At 39.4% G+C, this 23,531-nt stretch overlaps 1 protein-coding gene across 10 annotated transcripts in view; it reads right to left on the minus strand.

Moving 5' to 3' along the window:
- The window catches only part of ryr3 (ryanodine receptor 3), a 347,517-nt gene that overhangs the window by 155,828 nt on the left and 168,158 nt on the right, over positions 1-23,531 (minus strand). For all 10 annotated transcript variants that reach the window (XM_043697981.1, XM_043697979.1, XM_043697973.1 and 7 more), the window contains exons 35-40: positions 21,825-22,632; positions 16,207-16,407; positions 9,414-9,516; positions 5,743-5,880; positions 2,989-3,262; positions 502-616 (exon numbers count right to left, since the gene is read on the minus strand). In XM_043697981.1, coding sequence (XP_043553916.1) covers positions 502-616; positions 2,989-3,262; positions 5,743-5,880; positions 9,414-9,516; positions 16,207-16,407; positions 21,825-22,632 — 1,639 coding nt within the window. The remainder of the gene's footprint in view (positions 1-501; positions 617-2,988; positions 3,263-5,742; positions 5,881-9,413; positions 9,517-16,206; positions 16,408-21,824; positions 22,633-23,531) is intronic.

Consider the following 23,531-nt stretch of genomic DNA (forward strand, 5'->3'; position numbering starts at 1 on the left):
CCTACCATTCACACTGTAGTCCCTTTCCTTGTTACCTCTTCCTTGTTGCATTACTTCACAATTGTCCAGGATAGATTTCATTTGCGACTGTTCGGTTTACTTGACCAGTTCATTGATACTCTCCTGCATTTTATGGATATGCTCCTCACTATTTACAACCTTAATGACTTTCCTGTTATCCATATACCTCTCGATCATACATCCTACATTTAAATTCAAATTTAAATTTGCTAAAAAGGCAAGAAATTAACCCACTTAGAATCCATTTACCTGCAGAGTTAACAATCAGACTGTTAGTCCCAATGCTAGCAGCAGTTACTTTTCTCAAACGCTTATTCATCAAATGAAATAGTCAAGTGGTTAATATTTGGATTTCCCCTATTTGTACTGCATCACTAAGACATTCAAAACAAATTGTGGATAAATACTAAAGTTCCACATCAAATTACTTCAAGAGCATTACAATTCTATAAAGACTTTTATCTGCTCAATGCAAATTACCTGTGATTTATTTCCTCCAAGTACATTCACCATGACGTCCATGACTGTCTCATGCATGCCTAGCACTCTCATTAAATTTGGATGTTGATAGAATACTTTGTTGTTCATGATATCCCTGAAGAATATGTAATAACAAGACTGAAATTAATACACGATTAATTGAACCATGATTTACCTGAAGTAGGAATTCTCTATGCTAAATCTGTTTTTATTTATAAGGTGAACAATTCTCACATTCCCCCTTTTTCTGATGGCTGCCAGCTTCTACGGGCACTGAGAATTCTTGTATCTCAAATTAGAGTCATTGACACCTGAGCCATTGCTGTCAATGTCGGCAGGTTTTTGATCAAACAGCATTATAGTTAAGTTAGGTTTTATCCTTTTTCATCCTCAAACTTCCAGCATGGTGTTCAGGATAGTGATCAGTTGTCTGGTCAGTTTTCACCCCTCCATAAATGACAATTACACCAATTGTGCCACTATCTGAATTGACATTGACTAACTTCAACAAACCGGTGTCAATCGTGGGTTCTGTGTGGCAAAATCTCCTTGCTGATACACTGGAAAGAGCTTCATCTTCTGTGATATTACAGGCCACATGCCTGTCTGCCATGATAGTCATGTTTATATGTTACATCTCTATCTTTTCAGCCTCACATTTCCTCCAAGGAAAATCAGAGCTCATGACACTTATAAGAAATGTAATCTTACAGAACAATTACTTTTATATTATTCACTTGTGGAACATGGTCATTGCTGACTGGCCAGCATTTATTACCCATCGTAGTTACCCTTGAGAAAGTGGTGGTGAGCTGCCTTCTTGAACTGATGCAGTCCATATCTTATAGGTTGACTACAACACCCTTAGAGAGGGAATTCCAGCATTTTGATTCTAGCAATAGTGAAGGAACAGTGATATATTTCCAAGTCAGGATGGTCAGTGGCTTGGAGGGAACTTGAAGGAGGTGATGTTCTCAAGTTTCTGGTGCTCTTGTCCTTCTAGATAGAAGTGATCCTGGATTTGGAAGATGCTGTCTGAGGAATTTCTGCAATGCACCTTTTCGATGGTACACACTGCTGCTACTAAGTGTTCGTGGTGGAAGGAATGGATGTTTGTGGATGTGGAGCCAATCAAGTTGACTGCTTTGTCCTGGATGGTGGCAAGCTTCTTGAGTGCTGTTGGAGCTTACTCATCCAGACAAGTGGGGAGTATTCCATCACACTCCTGACTTGTGCCTTGGAGATGATGGTTAGACTTTGGCAAGTCAGGAGTTAAGTTACTAGCCATGGTATTCCTAGCCTCTGATCTGCTCTTGTAGCCACTGTGTTTTTGTGGCAAGTTCAGTTAAGTTCTGGCTAACGGTAATGCAAATAATGTTGATAGTGGGGGGGGTTCAGTGATGGTAACAGCATTGAATATCCAGGGCAATGGTTAGATCATTGGAGACAGTCATTGCCTGCCATTGGTTTGGCACAATTGTCACCTGCCAATTGCCAGCCAAGCCTGGATACTTGTCCAGATCTTACTGCATTTGAACATGGACAGCTTCAATATCTGAGGAGTCATGAATGGTGCTGAATATTATGCCATCATCAGCAAACATTCCCACTTCTGACCTTATGATGGAGGAAAGGTCATTGATGAGGTAGCTTGAAGTTGATTGGGCCTACGACACTACGCTGAGAAATTCCAGCTGAGAGGTCCCAGAGCTGAGGTGTCCTAGAGCTGAGATGATTGACATTCAACACCACAGTCACCATCCTATGTGCCAGTTATGCCTCCAATCAGCAGAGAGTTTGCCCTGATACCCATTGATTCAGTTGTGCTCAGACACCATAATTTCACACTCAGGTGAGTTTGGCCTTGATGTCAAGGGCTGTCACTCTCACATCACCTCTGGAATTTAGCTCTTTTGTCCATGTTTGAACCAAGGCTGTAATGAGGTCAGGAGCTGAGTGGCCCTGGCAGAACCCAAAATGAGCAGATTATTGCTGAGCAGGTGCTGCTTGACAGCACTATTAATGACACCTTCCATCACTTTACTGATGATCAGGAGTAGACCGATGGGGCTGTAATTAGCTGCGGTAGATTTGTCCTGCTTTTTGTGTACAGGGTATATCAGGACCATTTTCCATATTATCGGGTAGATGCCAGTGTTGTACCTGTACTAGAACAACTTGGCTTGGGGAGAGGCAAGTTCGGGAGCAGAAGTCTTCAATACTATTGCTGGATTGTAGTCAAGGACAATAGCCTTTACAGTAACCAGTGTCTGAAACTGTTTCTTGATGTTACTTGGAGTGAATCAAATTGACTGAAGACTGGTATCTGGGGACCACTGGAGAAGTCAATGATGGGTCATCCATTTGGCGCTTCTCGATGAAGTTTGCTGCAAATGTTTCAGCACTACGTTATATCATTACATTATTCTAACAACGTGCATCTTTAGTCTATACAAACCAATTAAAACAACTAAAGCACATCCATACCCTAATCCACGAATCATAAGCATTTCTTCTTCCTTCCCCATTCTCACGCTGAGGAGGGATCGAATGCACCCAAGGGAAACCAGTAGACTGACCGTTTCCTGGACCGAGGCAGCACTGATGGTATATGCTTTCCGCATGGCTTGTAGCAGCTCACCAACTGCATCATACTGTCGCCGCAAAAGGCTAAACATGGTTTTAATCAGCTCTGGATCTTGAATGTAGGATTCCTGAGACCAGTGCACTATCGTCTGTGAGATCAGTTGTGTCAAGTTGGCTGAAAGGGAGACAAATTAAGAATAATATTAGACAACAGAAGTCATTTACACTTGGATAGCTCCTTCTGTCGAGTAATATTCCTGAAAGCACTGTACCCAAAAAAGGGGATCAAACCAGCCTCAAGTATGAAATAAAAAGAAGAGGTTTACAAGTGGTAACCAAAGGTGTGGTTAAAGAAAAGGTTGTGTTTTCAACAGGCTTTTAAAATTGGAAAGACCTATAGCTAAATGGAGGGAATTAGGAAGAGAATTCAAAACCATTGAAGTCTTGATGGTTGAAAACTAAGAGACAATGAGGCTTTCAACCCACAAGGTGAACTCTCAGTTCTGTGTGCTTTTACTTTAATGCTAATATCTTGTTAAGATCTTTTCAATAGTTTTGGGAAGTCAGCATAGACAATTACATACATAGATACTGAATATGAACTGCACCAGTTGTACAGCGATGAAATGGAAACAAAGCACATCACCTTTGGTCTCTGTCTCATTTGTGGTCACAATGTTACATTTTTGTGAGTTTTTTTCTATGATATCCCTGATAATTGATCCTAGTATTTTCCCAGCCACTACTGTTTAACTGAGTTTATGGAAATATATACTGAGTTCTCTTTGTGGATAAATCAAATGAATCCAAGTGAATACACTGGTATCCAGCACTTCAACGTCAGTCTCTATACATCATTGCATGATCATCCAAAGGTATCAGAACTGGTAACTTCTCAACAGCCTTTTTGGTATAAGGCTGACAACTTAGTTACTCAACTCAATCTCCTTATTTTCTTAAAGGAAGTCTCCAGGATTAAGAACAGGCAAACAATCAAAATGTTCTTTTAGACGAGGATTGTAGGATACCACATTTTATTTTGAAAGCTATTTGAGGAGCTCTGCTATTAATGACCCCATATATTATACTTCTTTGACACTTGATACAACTGAATCAGCTAAGACTTAGGACTTTATCAATGAAAGCAGTCACTTAAGCCAGTACAATGGGGATGGACACCCCCATCTACTGGTGGAGGTCTAACATTTTAGAACTTCCATGTCCTGTAATGTGAACTGCAAATAGATTAGCAGGAGAACTGGTGGATAAAGAAATGTTATCAGTTAGATACTGTTGGGTCAAGTTCATGTTTCACTCACTTCCTGACTTTGAATTTGGACTGTTGCCCAAGATGTATTTTGCCGTGGAATAAACGGATGCTATTCACATGCATATTTTCTAACATCTCCCAGGCCTAGAACAAAGTCTTGGGCAATGTCTGAGTAATGGATAAATTGTGATTGTGGAAGACATAGAGACAAGAATAGTAGATAATATTCAGCTGAAACGCCAACCTGATGATCAGATTTCTTTTTCATATCCTTGTGGAAGCATCAAACCAACAATTGAAGAAAACTGGAAAAGCTTGTCACCCAAAACCATTGGTTGGATGATCACTGAGATTTAAAAATGTATACAGCAGAATAAAACCAAACATTATAACCAATGGACCAATTGACAGATCAACTTGAAATCTTTGCAAAAACTTCCAGGAACATTGTTGGTTAAGTATTGGCATTTAAAAATAAATAGAATAGCTAACTGCTTTACGTGAAAAGCTACTCAACTGTCTTAAGATGAAGCTATAAATCAAGGGTTTGCTTAGGTTTGGCAACAGTTCACTCTTTAAAGGGAGCAATTCCCTGATAACAATCTGTCACGATATAGTATAGAAATCTCAGTTTCTTTGCTCAATAAATCCCTTAATTTCTGCTCCTAGCCTTCTACCCAATCTCCAATGAAATCACTATAGATTCAGCTGCATTACTCATTATCACAACACCCTGCAGAATCAGCAGTATGTATCCAGTCTCAAAGGGTACATTACACACCGACTTCAGTATCACTTGCTTTTGATATTAACATTGGTGTGTAAAGTGAAATTGACACGAACCACCACCGAATTGACCACACTGTAGCTGCTGAAGTGAAATCAGCAGGAATTGCAGAGACTGGATGCCAGCATGACCACAATGTTCTGCAAATTACATTCAAAAGTGAACAGTGGAGTGAATTCTGACAATTACATTTTTTTAAAATTAAAGTTATTTAACAAGTAACTGAGAGATAATGAATAAAACATTTTTTACTTTGCTGACCAAGGTGAGAAGTCATATTTTGCATGCATTGTTACATCATTACATACACAATGTTCCTGAAACTTCCACAGGCTTCTGTGTAATTTGAAAACCTGGAGCTCAGAATGGGGTTTGAGTCAGCCATTTCAAATTGTTTTTTTTTAAATCCTAAAGAAAACTGAGGAGCACTTCATGCTCAGTTTATTTGATGTGATGTAAATACACCCTAATACATAACTTCCATTAAAGGAAATCTTATTGCAATTAGCTTGGCTGCTACTGTCCTGAAGTCAAGGTTTTGAAATGGATTGTCCCTAAAATTCATGTTATTATCTCACTCAACAAGGTTGGCACTTACTGGGGGCTTTTTCTTCCTCCTCACTTGGAGTCTCTTCAACTTTCTTTGGCTTTCCTTTGATTTTGTGCACCAGATAAAGTAATTTGCCCATCAGAGATTCATCTTTTTCTTCTTCCTCCACTTCTTCATATGGTATACCTAAAATCAGAACGCACTGTCAGAACACTGCGTATCAGCTCATAATCCCTTACAGGTATATAAAAAAAAAACAAAGCAGTCATCAATTTAGTTATAAAATTCAAAAGACAGCGAGAATTAAAAAAAAAGCTTGAAGAACACCTGACTATTTCAAATTCAAAATATTCTTCATTTATCCCATTTCCACCCACCACATATTCCATAAAAGGGGCTTACTTAAATTTCTGAGTGAATTCAAACAAATGTTTTAAGAGATTTGCTGATGAGACTGAGTCACAACAAAACTTCATTCCTCTGAACTGAACTTGAATATCAGTTGAAAATAGGTTATGTTGCTAAAGCTTTTTTGTTAAGATTCCCTACAGTGTGGAAACAGGCCCTTCAGCCCAACAAGTCCACACCGACCCTCTGAAGAGTAACCCATTTCCCTCTGACTAATGCACCCAACACTATGGGCAATTTAGCATGACCAATCCACCTGACCTGCATATCTTTGGATTGTGGGAGGAAACTGGAACACCCGGAGGAAACCCACGCAGACACGGGGAGAATGTGCAAACTCCACACAGACAGTCACCCAAGGCAGGAATCGAACCCGGGTCCTTGGTGCTATGAAGCTGCAGCGCTAACCGCTGAGCCACCGTGCCACCCATTTTACCTTGCAATCATCAGGACAAATGTAAGAATAAAAAATTTCAAATGATCACAACCACTTGTATTACTACAGTAAAAGCTACTGCTTGGTTGGCAATGACTTAAATTGGCTGAGATATTGTCAAGTAGAAAGTTTGGGGAAAATTTACTTTAAAAAGCATTAATTAGGTCAAAAGGGTTGCTTGATGAGAGAGGTCTGGATATATGACATTTTTATTGGTCATTGTGTCAAAGTGTGCATATGGGAGAATGGCTCCTCCGTGATTGACCCCTCAGTCTGGCCTTCAGATACTTGTTATTCTGCTGTTGTGACTTTCACCATCTCTTGTTTACAGCAAAGCCTTGAATCAACTGGTACAGAGGCATGATTGAACTGTAAACTACCCGGTCATGGAATTGACAGTTTTTCACCAGTAGCTATAAAAATGGAGCAGTAGGCAGTCTTCATTTTCTGAATAATTTTGCCTTTTCATTTGGTGATTTTCCTGTATGACCACAAGATTATAAATAAACTAAAGAACAAAATAATCAAAATGTTGGTTACTTCACCAAATTGTGAGTAAATTAGCTAACTATACACTCAAACAAGACTACTATTCCTCAGTAACCTACAAGTGTCCTTCCATAACAGACGTTAAAAATGCTTGGCTTAGTAATGGTTGATTACATCCCCAAGAAGGGTATAAATAACTTGCTGGTTCCATTTCACGCGCCTATAATGTTCCTGTTTTAAAATCACTACAACCTGTTAATGGGCTGTTAATGTTTAGCACACCATAGATAAACTAGATTTGGATACGATAATGCTCCGTCTCCAGCATATTGGTAAACATGCTAACAGTCATCCTAAGCATGTCCTGAAAATGAACTCAGAGGTCAGACTGAACAGAAAACAACAGGAAATGTTGCAGTACAGGTAGTGAAAGAGAAAGCGAGGAATCAACCAGAGATGATCATTTCTAACACGTATCATTTCACATAGTATGAGAGCTGTGAGGAGACCCATCCGCGCTGAGGAAGCAGCATTGATGTCTTGAAGAAACTTGGTCTTAGAGACTTGTTGTTTGAATGGAATACTAAGTGGCAATTTATGCTGGCTGCGTTTCAAGTGAGTGAATTAACTTTGAGTTGTTAGACTGCAAAGACAGTGTTTATTTGCAGGACATGTGGGTAGGATTGGATTTCTGAAGAAGGGTCACCGGATTTGATTTCTCTTCACAGATGCTGCCAGACCTACTGAGCTTTTCCAGCAACTTCTGATTTTGTGTTGAATTTCTGATTGGTCTCTTTAGACGACAAGAAACAACCAACAGTCTGCAAGGAATGTGTAAGCTGATCCTGTCCGAAGTCGACAATTTGTTTTGCATTGTATACTTTGGCCCAGTCACTGTCATGCAGGCTTGGAAGCTCACAGCATTAACGTTACTGCTTTCAAAGAACAAACAGGTCTCACTCCTCCGAATGGAACGCTGGCACTATCAAGTTCAGAGGAGCCACAACGATTAGACTCCTGAGTTCAGAGAACATGAGGTATGAGCACCTCCGAGTTCAGAGAATGTGAGGTGCTCAAGTTTGCAATGAGTGCAATGCAGGGTTATTGGATAGGGTAGGGGGCAATGGATGGGATGCTCTTCGGAGGGTCAGTGTCAACCTCATGGGCCATACAACTTCTATCTGCACTGTCGGGATAGATTTAGCTGGAACACACTTTTACGAAGACTGACCTTGTTTCTCTCGTCTCATGTAACCAAAATGTTCTAACTACCCATTCCATCACTCAGAGATGATTCAGAGACCATTCATCTTTTGAATGCCAACATACATTCATTTGAAAGTTCTCTGTTTTTGCATATTTGAGGTTTAAACTTTTTTTATGATTTCTTGCAGCAGTATTTGAGAATTTTATACTTCATTTTGCCTTTTGAGTTTCAATTTCTTTGCAAAGACTTTCTAGATTTTCTGATGGCATTTATCACTGTTTACAACCAACAAAATACTGTGAATATATTGTCATCCTCAGCTAAGTTAAAGAGGTAGTACCACATGGAAAAGCAATTATACTTCTGAAGGCAGTTATGAATCCATCAATATTGATTATGGCTTTCCAGATTCCAACTATCATATCTCAGGATTTTAAATGGAATCCATCTACAGTACTATCTGCTTTAGGGACCTTTGGACAATTTAAAGAACTAAAAGAGTTCTCCCTTGCTGTGCCACCACTTCTATCAGGCTGATTCCAGAAGGTCAGAAGACACATCTGTTACGTCAGCCAGGTTTCTGTCCATAGATATAAGAAAACTGACAGAAACTATGTTTCCAAGAGAAATACCTGAAAAATTTCCTTTTAGCAAAGAGGCAGTCCCTGAAGAGGACACAGAATATATTTCCACATGACAAGTTTCCTGAGAGCCGGGGATATAATAGATGACACTAATATAGTCTGTTGTTTCTATCACTGTGCAAGAATATTGCTTTGCAGCAAACATACTATTTCTGTTGGCAGTATTACCTCCTTCAACAAGGTGTTTTTATTGACAATTTAATTGAGCAGTCATATCAAGATGGATCACAGAGTAATGTGGAACGTGATGAAAACATTATACATGGTGTCACTGACTTTGATAGTAAATATAAAAACCAGTACCCTCAATGAAATATAAGGCCATATCCTACACTTTATTTCGCTGCTACTTTTTTTTTTGTAGTTATTTTCTTTGTCATTTGTTGGACATTCTCACAATGCAAATTCATTGGTTCAGTCATTTGGCAAGGAGGCAAAGTAATGCCACCTCTCTCTATAAATAACTATCACTATGTGGCTCAACTGTGAGCAATTGAAATGGCATACCCTGGGTCCTCAGTATTTCATTACTCACCGCAATGTGTTTGAAGGTCATCATGGAAGTCACATAGCTCCTCACGCATATCATCAGGGCAAGTGGAATAATCATCATTCCTGAAGTTCAGCAACATGTTAATCTGTAAGAAAATATTCCAATTCAATGTTAAAGGAAAGAGGATGCAGAATAAATTTCCACATGGCAAGTTTCCTGAGAGTCCGGATACAATAAATGGTACTAATATGATCTGTTATATCTATCATTGTGCAAGGGTATTGCAGTGCAGCAAAAATGCTACTTCTGTTGGCAGTATAAAGGCAAGTAAGAGAATAAGTACAAGCTATTAAAGTGCAACTCCTTACCTGTCATTGCATAATTTGTTTCAGAACACAATTGTTTTCATAAATTGGTTGTCTTTTTTTCACATTCCACGCAAATACAATTTATTTAAACTACATTGGCCTTACGAAAGTGGAAAACTATTATTCTCTGCATCTTCCATTGATTTGAGATTTGCAATTTTGTTGAAAAATATGGATGAACACTTGGGCCTGGATTTTCCAGAAGACTCTCCCCACTAATCAAAAATGGTGGACATGGCTGAAATCAGAAATCCAAAATCTAAATACAGCATCTACCAAATTCCTGAAGATGGGAAGGAGAGCAGGTCACTTTTCAGGCTTATACATCTTACAGAGGCAGTTGCCTACATAAATCAATAGCTGCCTCCATTTGTGAGATTTTGGTCACCAAGGAATATAAAACATGAACGGTGTAGATTACACTTGCTGGGATTTGCTTTGAACTTTATAACATAGAACATAGAAAAGTACAGCACAGAACAGGCCCTTTGGCCCACGATGTTGTGCCGAGGTTTAATCCTAACGTAAAATATAATAACTTAACCGACGCACCCCTCAACTCGCTGCTATCCATTGCATGTCCAGCAGTTGCTTAAATGTCCCTAATGACTCTGCTTCCACCACCACCGTTGGCAATGCATTCCATGCATTCACAACTGGCTGCGTGAAGAACCTACCTCAGATGTCTCCGCTATACTTTTCTCCTAATATCTTAAAACTATGACCCCTTGTACCAGTCAATCCTGCCCTGCTATTGACTCTATCTATTCCTCTCATTATCTTGTTTACCTCAATCAGGTCTCCTCTCTCCCTCCTTCTCTCCAGACAGAAAAGTCCAAGCTTATTCAACCTTTCTTCATATCCCTCTGTTCCTCCACACTGCCAAGAATCCTGTCTTTAATCCTATATTCAGCATTTGAGTTCAACCTTCCAAAATGCAACACTTCGCATTTATACAGGTTGAACTCTATCTGTCATTTCTCAGCCCAGCTCTGCATCTTGTCTATGTCGTGCTGCAGCCTGCAATAGCCCTCTATACTCTCGACAGCACTCCAACCTCTGTGTCATCTGCAAATTTACTAACCCACCCCTCAACCTCCTCATCCAAGTCATTTATAAAAACTATAAAGAGCAAAGGCCCAAGAACAGAGCCCTGCGGGACCCACTCAACACTGACCTCTAGGCATCTACAACCACTCTCTGCCTTCTGTCAGCCAACCAATTCTAAATCCAGATAGCTGAATCACCCTGTATCCCATATGTCCTGACTTTATGAATTCATTTGGATAGGTAGAGTGCAATTTTGGAGAGATAAGGTACCCCTTTGAATGCGGTGACCTTTGGGGGAGACCTGATGACTTTTGAGAGCGGTAAGTTGCCCTTGAGAAAGGTCAGGTGATGCTTGGGATTGCTAAAAGTGCCATGAATGTGTTAGAACTGAGAGGTTCATTGGAATGCTAGACAGATCTGTGAAGAAGAAATATACAACTGTCAAATGTGTAAAAAAAGCCTGTTAAAAGGAACTGCCAAGCTGTCAAGACATTAAAAAGAACTGCCATATAATATTTGAAAATTTAAAAAGTGTGAACTGTTAAAAACAAAATCACTGCTTGCTAATTCATTCTGTCTGTTGACATAAGTCTGAGGATTACCTTCACTGGATTAGTTATGCATACCTGAAAGGAGTCTGCAATTTCACTTCTTCTAGTTTAACTTAACTTCTGTGGTTGTACAATCTTTGAAGGGGGACAATGAATTCAATGTTTGTTTTTTTATCAGACAGTATGCACCTAAAGGTATGTAAATGCGTTTATTTTTAATAAGAGGTTTTACTTCTAACACAGCAGTCTGCATTAGAGACTTAAAATTTTATTTAATCTCTGAGCATGTCCTGCGGTCTACCCAAGGCATTTGCTGGGGTTTAATGGCATGGTAGGGTACAGGATAGTATGCACAGTACATGGATTGGCATGAATCAGCAGTTAATTAGCACAGGGAGCATTAAGACCCTGAAGGGTGAGCAAAAAATCACCAATTAGCATAAAACGCACAGCAAATTACTTGGCTTGGGCACAGGGGCATGGATTTGCATGGAAAATGTGATGGGTTTGGATATATGGGATGAGATGGCATGAGTGTTTTTGGGGATGAAGTTGTGTGAGGGGCAAAGGCTGGACGAGCCCTTATTTTTAAATAGAGACCGCTTAATCTGGATTTTCCAAAAGGGGGTACATCCTCCCCACATCCACCTTGTCAAGACTCCTCAGAATCTTATGTGTTTCAATAAAGTCACCTCTTAACTCTGCTAAACTCTAGTGGACACATGCCTAACCTTCCCAACATTTCCTCAGAAGACAACTCCTCCTTTTCCAGATATTTGACTCGACACCCTTCTCTGAACTGCTTCCAAAGCATTCACATTCTTCCTTAAATAAAGATACCGATGCTGTACACAGTACTCCAGATGTGGTCCCACCAACATTCTTTATAACTGAAGCACACCTTTCTACTTTGAACTGAATTTCCCTCATAGTAAACAACAACATTCTATCAGCATTCATAATGACTTGCTGTACCTGCATACTAACCTTCTTTGTATTTAGATAACATGTATTTTCGTATTATTCCTGCCAAAACTGCCAATTTCAAATTTCCCCAAAAAGATATATGGAGGCTACAAAAGGATGTAGATAAATTAAGCGAGTGGGAAAAGATCTGCCAAATGAAGTATAATTTGGGGAAATTTGAAATTGGCAAAATAATTCAAAACTACTTTGAATTTTTCTCAGTGTCCTGCTATAATGTCTTTAGGAATAGCATCTTCCCTTTGGTAGATGTCAAGTTAACCTGCCTATAAATTCCTGCTCGCTGTTCCATCTTTTTGTTGAATTAGAAGGGTTGTATTCAATATTTCTAATCTAACAGAACTTTCCCTAAGTCAAGGAAATTTTGGAAAATTAAAACCAATATTAAAAACAAACTCACTATCCACTTTTTAAAAAACTTTACAATGAACTCCAATAGCATCTGCGCACTTGTCATGCTACAACTCCAATCATTTACTTAGTATCACTTTTCTGGTAATTATAATTTTATTGAGTTCCTCTCTCCCTTCCAATTTCTGATTTACAGCTATTTCTGAGGTACGATTTTTAGTCCTTACAATGAATACCTTTCAAAATACCTACTCAAGTCATTTGCCATCTCCTTAGTTTTCCTTATTAATTCCCCAGACTCACTTCCTATAGGGTCAATGCTCATTATAACTCATTCCTTTGTATGTATCTATGGAAACCTTTTCTATCTGTTTTCATATTTCTAGATAGCTTTCTCTCATGTGAATTTCCCACCCCATGAATCTCATTTATTCTTAGCTTTTTTTAAAATGCTCTGTCTAATATTCTGGCATGCCACCCATCCTTGCATAATTATATATGTTATAAATTGATCCACTTGTTAATTTTATTTTTAGACTACCATGGGTTGTGGATCCTCTCCTTAGAATTCTTTTCTTGTTAGTGTACATCTACTCTGTAGATTCTGAAATATTTCCTTAAATGTCAGCTATCACATCTCTGTTGATCAATTCTTAACCTTGCAGTTACCCTTACCAAGACTTAGCTTTATATCTAGACTTATTCATCGAATCCAAATTCTACTTCTACCACAAGTGGGATTTGAACCCATGTCCCACAGCATTAGTCTCAGCTGGGATTACTAGCCCAGTGGCATCACTGCTAAACCTTTAGCACATATTCACTTCTCTAATGTAATTTGCCATAGGGCAAATAGGATGTTGCTCAGTAAATAATCCAACAATTGTTACCTTTGAAATTCTGCTTCTTAATTTGATTCCTAGTTCCTCATACTCACTATACAGAGTATCTTCCCTTAATCTGTATATGCTGTTGCTAGCTTCATTGACAATGTCAACTGGATTCACCCCCTCCCAATGTAGATTCCTCTCCCGCTCTAAGCAGATAACCAGGCCGACAACACAGCCGACTGCTCGATCACTCCTTGCTGCAGAGAAAACTGTCTATTTCCCTTACTATACTGCCCCCGACTACCACTACATTCCTTTTTTGCTTGCCCGCTTGAATTGCTTCTTGTACCATGGTCAGTTAGATCATCCACTTGTAGCTCTCAATCTCATACAAAGAAGTTAAAAAAAAACCTCAAATCTGTTAAACAATTGGAAAAGCTGAGGCTCCTGCCCACTGGGTCTCCTTAACTGCCTCACTCACAATCACTTAGCCCCTTCCCTGACCAGTGACTGAATCCAACACTGTCATCTGCACGTTTCTCTCTAAACCACACGTTTGCACATTTTCCCTGTATCTGCATGGATTTTCTCCGAGTGCTCCGGTTTCCTCCCACAATCCAAAGATGTGTAGGTTAGGTGAACTGGCAATGCTAAATTGCCCATAGTGTTCAGGGATGTGTAGGTTAGGTGCATTTGTTAGGGGTAAATGTAGAGTAATAGGGTAGGGGAATGAGTCTGAGTGGGTTACTCTTCAGAGGGTCGGTGTGGACTTGTTGGGCCAAATGGCAGTTTCCACACTGTTGGGATTTTATGGATTCTTTGGATAATTCTCACTTAGAACTATCAATGTGTCATCAGTGTCATTGGGTTTAAATCCTGGAACTCCCTCTCTAATACTGTGGGTGCACCGAAACCCAACAGAGTGCAATTACTCACAAAGGTGATAACGTATGTATATATTTTCATTTTAAGATTAGGATTTTTAAAATAGCAGCAGAGAGATTTTAGTTTCAGTTCTGTGAAAGTAGTATTTTTTTAAAAAAAAAAGTTGTTTGCACAGTAACCTGAACATTTAATCTCTGATAAACATGCAATTTAGTCAAGTGCCTAGCAGGATACCTGTGGGTTAATTGAAAAAGTTTTGTATGGGCGGAGCTTATGACATACAGAAAAGAAAAGGTATTCTTGCGCTATTAATTTAGTCAAAAATTTAGTTCAGTACAATCAGGAATTAGTTCAGAAGAAAAACTTCCTCCTATCAGAACAGCAAAGGTATCATTCAGAACAGTCACTTTAACAGAAGTATTTTAGTTTGTGAAGTCTCTCAAGATTATTTAGTTTTCAAGTTGTCAGAACTAACAACAGGTTTAGAACAGCCTCAGAACGGAAAGGAAGTTCAGGCCGGCAGAATTGGAAAAAAAACATTGCAAAATTGCCTCTGTCTTCCCAGAGGGAAAACTGGACTTAGTCAGTTAAGTAAGGAGTTAGCATTGAAATATGAGGAATACTCTCTTGGATTTGAGACTTTATACTGAGATTTCTCTGAAGCAGGTTGAAACGTTGCTTTGTTAATTATATTAAGATCTTTCAAAACTGTCATAGCTATATATGTGTATTTATAGTTTTTGTGGAATAAATCTAAGTTCTTTTTGTTAAAGAATACATATCATTAACTGACCACCATGATCACCAACTACAAAAAATACATTTATGTCCTATCAAGCCAGATTTCATACTGGGATCTGACTTGTTCAGTATTAGCATCAGCTGAGATTGTAGCAATCTTCTCTTGGCAAGTAGCGAGGAGCAACAAATGTTGGCTTTGTCAGTGACGCCCACATCCCATGAACAAAAGAAACATCAGAGCTACCCAATTACCATGGACCAGAAACTTAATGGGACCAGCTAAAATACTAACTACAAGTGCAGCCCAGTATTTCGACAATTTGCATTGGAATGTTCTTTTTGAACTTGTTCCCAGTGCTCTTTCAGATTTTAATATATAGCAAATGGATACTCTCCACCGGGAAGATCTGCAATGTTATGCACATTGAAAGTAGAGTGAGGAGACCTCTTAAAGGGCGGTAGGTGCTCAGTGTTTCAGAGGACAATGCTTGAACTAGCTTTTTTGTATTGATGCATACTCAGAATTACTTTGCATCGCTGTGGAAGTACACACATTCTAAAAGATTGAATTCAAAACCTCCAGGTTACTAGAACTTGCCTGTTGACTGGTTCTGGATTCTCGAGAGGAAACAACATTTACCTTATAACACTATTATAATGGGAATGCCATGGAGTAAGTGCCATGGATCCAATCATTTTTATTATTCTTTCTTGGGATGTGGGCACCATTGGCAATGCCAGCATTCAGTACTCAACCTGAACTGTGCTTGCACCATGTGATTTACTTATTTCGGGGCCAGTTAAGAATCATGACATCGCTATGTGTCTGGAATCACATGGTGGCCAGATTGGATAAGAAAGTTAGATTTTATTTGTTAAAGGGAACCTAATGAGTTGTTAAGTCAATTCATAGTCACTGTTACTGAGATTAGCTTTCTCAATTCCAGACTTTTCATGAATTTAATTATTTAAATTCCTGCCACAATAAGGTTGAAAACCAAGCACCCAGCATGTCAGTCTGGATCTCTGGATTACTGACACCACCACTATGCCAACACTTATCCTTTCATGTCACCTGTTCTTGGGGAGGTGAACGGAACTCTTTAGTCTTCTTGGCAGTCAAAGCTGCAGACATGTTGAAGGCCAACATTAGTTCATCATATCGAAACTTCTGGTTCCTTTGTAGCCTTGCAACAAATTTGTCTGCGAAAGAAACAATGGCTTCAACTCGATGTCGCAGTTCACAGTCACAGAAGTAGTGCAGTAGTTCACACATCTGAAAAACAAAACACATGACCTATTTGTCTAAAAGACCAATTGGTGGAAACAACAAATACATTTTTGAAGAAACAAACACACACACACATTTCTGTGAGCTTCTCAAGTATCTGCTTAATGTTAAACAAAACCAAAAATTTGTTCCGTATCTACTTTTAAGTTTTGCAAAACTAAACAGTTTGTCCTAGGAGCAGAAAGAATGTGTTGATGTTAAATGGTATATTAAGGTCATGCACATGAAGGACATTCTCTCAGGAGATGATGTATCGAGCAATGCCGCTGGAGCCTTTTGCTTCTGCAAGGACAACCTATAGTGTCATAGTTAGAGGGGACCCCAGACAAAGTCTTTCACAATGGTTCAACATTGAAGGGAGACTGTGTGTCTCATTGACTGCAAGGGGGCGAACAAGAAGTAGCAGCAAGATGGCCTGCCTCATTGGGCTCAAAATGTCACTAAAACCTGACCACCAAACCAACAAGGTCATGAGGACAATGATAGTGTCACAAGGGCCCCACATTCATAAAGTCACACACTTTCTGAAGTCCACTTGCCAAGTTCTGTGATGATAGACAATTGATGACAGGGACAGGACTATGAACCGAAGGTTTTAGTCAAGAATCTGAACAGAGCCTTTATCCCAAGTGAATCTATAGGATAGCTAGACAAACAACCCATTTGTAACAAATCTCAAACATGCCTGATACAAGTGACGTACATTCACACAGAGACCAGGACTCAGGCCTTACATTCCAAAAATTGGTTGATCAAATCAAACAACATGTTTCTCTGGCTGTTTGAAACAGACAGAATCCAGACTCAATGAACCAGTGACTGCAAAACCCAAAACAAAACATCTAGGGCTTTGGTGCAATTCCTCAATTAGATGGCATTTGCTGAACAATTCTGAATGTTCTAATAAGTATACTAATAACCCTTTATGATAATGAATGGAGCTGGTAAGCATTGCACAGCATTCACAGGAGTTCATTCTCTGCAAACAAAAGGAACATGTTCAAGCCTTGGACCCTTTGCCAATTTTATGATAAATGCTATTCTTGCCTTTCCCGTACGATTCGCTGTCATAAAAACATAGAAAGTAGGAGAAATAGGCTATTTGGGCTTTCAAGCCAACTCTACCTCATTCATTATGCTCATGGCTGATCATCCTACTCAGAACCCTATTCCCATTTTCTGTCCATGTCCCTTTAGCCATAAGGACTACATCTAACTCCCTCTTGAATGCATTCAATGTTTTGCTGTACAACTGCTTTTTGTGGCAGAGAATTGCATAGGTTCACCACTCTCTAGATGATGAGATTTCTCCTCATTCCAGCCCTAAATGGCCGACCCCACATCCTTCGATTGTGAGTCCTGGATCTGAACTGCCCAGTCATCGAGCATATCTTTGCTGCCTCTACATGGTCTAATCTTGATTGTATCTCATAAGTTTCTATGAGAAACCCCCTCATTCTTCTAAACTCCAAAGGGAATACGCTTCTAGCAAATCCAGGCTCTCTTCGAATGCCATCCCAGGAATCAGTCTGGAAAATCTTTGTTGTATTCCTTCCATAGCCAGGACATCCTTCCTCGGATAAAGAAACCAAAACTGCACACAATACTCCAGAGGTGGTCTCACCAAGGCCCTGTACAATAGCAGGCGAGACATCCCTGCCCCTGTACTTGAATCCTCTCATGGGAAAGCCAACATACCATTTGCCTTCTTTGCCATCTCCTACATCTACATGCTTATTGTTATTAACTTGTAAATGAGGATACCCAGGTCTCATTGCACCTCTCCCTTTCGCAAACTATGACCATTAAGATAATAACCTGCCTACTTGTTTTTGCTACCAAAGTAGATAATCTCATGTTTATCCACATTATACTTCATCTGCCATTCATTTACCCACTCACTCAGTTTACCAAATCACAACTAAGCAGCTCTTCATCCTCCTGAAAGGTCACCTTCCTGCCCAGCTTTGTGTTATTTGAAACTTGGAGATATTATATTCAGCTCCCTCATCATAATCATGAATATATTACGAATAGCTAGAGTCCAAACACTGATCCCTGCGACAGCCCATTAATCACTATCTGCCACTCAACAATAACCCATTTATTCCCACTCTGTTTCTTATCTGCCAACTAATTCTCTATCCATGTCAGCACACATTTGTAAGGAGATCTCAGTTATCTGTAAGAATAATAGGGTGATAATAGTAGGTGATTTTAACTTTCCAAACATACATGGAGGAATGCCATAGTGTAAAAGGTTTAGATGGAGAGGAATTTGTTAAGTGTGTACAAACATTTTCTGATTCAGTATGTTGATGTACCTACTAGAAAAGGTGCAAAACTTGGCCTACTCTTGGGAAATAAGGCAGGTGACTGAGGCGTCAGTGGGGGAACATATTGGGTCCAGTGACCATAATTCTATTAGTTTGGAAGGCCAATTTTGATGGCATTAGGCAAGAACTTTCAAAAACTGATTACAGGTGGATGTTCGCAGGTAAAGCAACAGCTCAAAATTGGGAAGCCTTCAAAACTGAGATAACAAGAGTTCAGAGACAGTATGTTCCTGTTAGGGTGAAAGGCAAGGCTGGTAGGTGTAAGTTTCTCTAGTCATCCAGCATACCTGAGGTTTTGGTTAAGAAAAACAAGGAAGCATATGTCAGGTACAGACAGCAGGGAATGAGTGAATCCTTAGAAGAGTATAAAGGCAGTAAGAGTGTACTTAACTGGGAAATCAGGAGGGCAATGAAAGGACATGAGATAGCTTTGGCAAATCAGGTGAAGGAGAATCCAAAGGGATTTTATAAATACATTAAGGACAAAAGGGTAATTAGGAAGAGAATAGAACCCCTCAAAGATCAGCAAGGCAACCTATGTATGGAACCACAGGAAATGGGGGAGATACTAAACAATTATTTTGCATCAGTGTTCATTGTGGAGAAGGACTAGAACATGCAGATTGTGGGCAAATAGATGGTGACATCTTGAAAAATGTCCATATTGTAGAGCAAATGGTGCTGGATGTCTTAAGATGCATAAAGGTGGATAAATCCCCAGGACCTGATCAGGTGTACCCCTGTGGGAAGCTAGGGAAGTGATTGCTGGGCCCCTTGCTGAGATATTTGTATCATCAATAGTCAACAGGAGGTTGGCTAACATGGTCCCAATATTTAAGAAAGGTGGTAAGGAAAAGCCATGGAACTGTAGACCGGTGAGCCTGACATTGGTGGTGGGCAAGTTGTTGGAGGGAATCCTGAGGGACAGGATTTACATGTGTTTGGAAAGGCAAGGACTGATTAGGGATAGTCAACATGGCTTTGTGCATGGGAAAGCATGTCTCACTAACTCGATTGAGTTTTTTGAAGAAGTAACGCAGAGGATTGATGAGGGCAGAGCGATGCACATGAGCTTAAGCAAGGCATTTGATGAGGTTTCTCTTGGTAGACTGGTTAGCAAAGTTAGATCACATGGAATACAGGGAAAACTAGGTATTTGGATGCAGAACTGGCTCAAAGTTGGAAGACAGAGGGTGGTAGTGGTGATGGGCTGCTTTTCAGACTGGAGGCCTGTGACCTGTATTATGCCACAAGGATCGGTGCTGGGTCCACTGATTTTCCTCATTCATATAAATGATTTGGATGTGAACATAGGAGGTATAGTTAGTAAGTTTGCTGGTGACACCAAAATTGAAGGTGTAGTGGATAGCAAATAAAGTTACCTCAGAGTACAATGAGATCTCGATCAGATGGGCCAATAGGCCGAGCAGTAGCAGATGAAGTTTAATTTAGATTAATGTGAGATGCTGCATTTTAGTAGGACAAATCAAGGCAGGACTTATACACTTAATGATAAGGTCCTGGGGAGTGTTGCTGAACAAAGAGACCTTGAGGTGTAGGTTCATAGTTCCTTGAAAGTGGAGTCACAGGTAGATTGGATAGTGAAGAAGGCATTTGGTATGCTTTCCTTTATTGGTCAGAGCATTGAGTATAAGAGTTGGGAGGTCATGTTGTGGCTGTACAGGACAATGGTTAGGTCACTTGGAATAATGTGTGCAGTTCTGGTCTTCCTCCTATAGGAAGGATGTTGTGAAACTTGAAAAGGTTCAGAAAAGATTTACAAGGATGCCAGGGTTGGAGGGTTTGACCTACAGGGAGAGGCAGAATAGGTTGGGGCTGTTTTACTTGGAGTGTTGGAGGCTGAGGGATGAATTTATAGATCTTTATAAAATTATGAGAAGCATGGATAGGGTTAATAGACAAAGTCTTTTCCCTAGGGTGGGGGAATCCATAACTGGAGGGCGTAGGTTTAGGGGGAGAGGGAAAAGATATAAAAGGAACCCAAGGAGCAACTTTTTCACGCAGAGGGTGGTGCACTTATGGAATGCCAGAGGAACTGGTGGAAGCTGCTGCAATAACAGCATTTAAAGACATCTGGATGGGTAAATGAATAGGAAGGGTTTAGAGGTATATGGGCCAAGTGCTGACAAATAGGACTATATTAATTTAGGATATTTGGTCAGCACGAACAAGTTGGACCAAAGGGTCTGTTTCCGTGCTGTACAGCTCTATGACTCTATGACTGCCAATCCCATATTCTTTAATTTTACATTCCAATCCCTCAGGTGGGTCCTTATCAAAAACCTTCTGAATAGTCAAATAAACCACATCCGCTAGCTTCCCCTATCAGCTCAACTAGTTAGATCCTTGAAAACTTCCAGTAGATTTACCAAGCATGATTTCCCTTTGAAAATCCACACCTGCCCAATCCTCTCTCTGTTTTCCAAGTGCATTGCACTAATGTGTGCATTCTGCAACAAATTACTTTCTATATTACCTGTCTTCATAAATGATAAATTTACTAATTAATTACAATTGGTTTGTGAATAAATTTTGCACCAAACTTAAACAACTTACAAGACCACCTCCTTTTTTATTTGTATTGGTATGTGATATATTTTTGAAAAGTCCAGTTATATTTTCTGAGTTAATCAATCTTCGGACAATCTTGTTCAACTGCCTCTTCTTGTTCAACCAATTTTGGTTGAAGACTAGTTTACCTGCTTATTTAATCAATGTAAGAGAATCTTCACTGCATTAAATGCCACTAAATTTCTAAATTTATTCAAGTAATCCAATTATTATCAAATAACCATTACTTTCACTTAATTAATAACTTTGGTACCAACAGAGTTCCCTTAAATAGCCATTTTATTTAACTATATTTTTCAGGGAAGGCCACGGCAGCAAGTATAAATATACTTTTATTGTGGACATATGTCTGTTCCCTAACTTCCCATCAATATGGCAGGATCTGTTCTAATAAATGATTAATTATGCAGTTACATAAAATTTCCACATGGTGGAGAAAATGACATTGAACTGGATCGTTACATGGTTTTGTACCTGAAGTTTCACAGACTCTGGCAAGCTTTTTTCCAGTAATCCTTTTAAACAAGACTGAGTGGCTTGTGTTGTTTCTTCACCGGCCTCCACAGCCTTCTCTTCATTTCTGGTGGCCATTTCCTTTTCCGTTTTGTTCTCATCTGTTGTCTTTTCTTGGTGTTCACCAAACAAGTCAGAGTCAATCAGAACCAGGATCCTTTTGACGTCATTGTCGTCAAACATGCCAGTGATCAGCATGGTTTTAACCAACTTCAGGATGGGAACAAGTTGAAACTCGACGCTGCCCCCAACTGGATCTCTAATGTGTGGCCCACCACCTGTGACAGCTTCGGTGAGCATTTCAATTGCTTTCACCTTCAGAATTTCAAATGGTAGCTTTGGACTATATTGTTGCTTATTCTCACTGGTGTTAACGAAACATGGTGCTGAGAAATTTAATCGGGGTCTTAAGCAGGTGCTGAGCCCTACTCCGGGATGTCCGTAGGTCGGACTTTTATCTGGAAACAACGTTATGCTTCTCGTTTCATCGGTTACGGGAATTATGAATTCATTGTTCATAATTAATCTGGCTTGTTTTGCTGACTCTAGGTGAATACTCAAGAGGAGGTCATAGAATCCACCACGCAGAAGTCCTGGTAGATATTTGTTCTCAATTGTGAACAGAAGCTGAGATTGATCAATGTGACTGCAAAGGGCATGGGCGACACGATTATTACCCACAGCACAGAGAGCACAGTACAGTTTGAGAGTGTGGTAATGGAACTTCATGAGCTCTTGATTTTCAGCTAATTCTAGAATATCTATACACCTGTAAAGTTCAAACAAGATAATAAATTAAAATTTCACTGAGATACATTTTCGAAACCTGCCCCGAAGGAATAAAACTAAATTCAACTATCCCAAATGGTTGCAATGGATTCTAGTAATTAATTGCCAAATTACCAAAAATAAGGCATCACAAGCTCTTTTGAAGTAAATTGCCACGATAGTTCTTGGAAATATTTAGTTATGGTGTTGAGGGCTTGTGATATTGTAGCATGGATATCTCCTAAAATAATACAAAGACCTGCAGATGCTGAAAATCTAGAACAAAAACAGAAATTGCTAGAGATACTCTGTAGGTCTGGCAGCATCTATGGAGAGAAAGCAGAGTTAACATCTCGAGTTTGCTCCAGTTCTGAAGAAGGGTTAGAATCATAGATCGGTTACTGGACTTGAAACGTTAACTCTGTTTTCTCTCCACAGTTGCTGTCAGACCTGCTGAATTTCTCCAGGAATTCCTTTTATCTTGGGAATCGCCCTGTTGTACTTAAATCAGCTTTCTTCATAGTTGTGGAATTGATGATGCTTCCGGATATGAAATAACCACTTCTGAAACTTATGAATCTTCACTTTCATGGCAAGTCAATAAAGATAATTGTTGTACACCGACAATGATTATTTGAAAAAGTCCTTGGTTAAAAATTCAAAACTATTTTACAGGATACCAGCTTTAACTTACAAGGATATTTCATTAAAACAGCTAAGTTCATTGTTTCAGCAAGCTAGTAAAGATGCTTCAAAATTAATTGAAACTGGTATAGTAGGGGCTAGTCAATAAGAAACAAAGTAATTCAGGTTCATTATTTTAAAAGGGTAAAGTTTATTTATAAATTTACTATGAGAATTTCTATATTTTTGAACATGGAATTTTTACTTTACGCATAT

Source organism: Chiloscyllium plagiosum, chromosome 10 (assembly GCF_004010195.1).
Source record: "Chiloscyllium plagiosum isolate BGI_BamShark_2017 chromosome 10, ASM401019v2, whole genome shotgun sequence".
NCBI lineage: Eukaryota > Metazoa > Chordata > Chondrichthyes > Orectolobiformes > Hemiscylliidae > Chiloscyllium > Chiloscyllium plagiosum.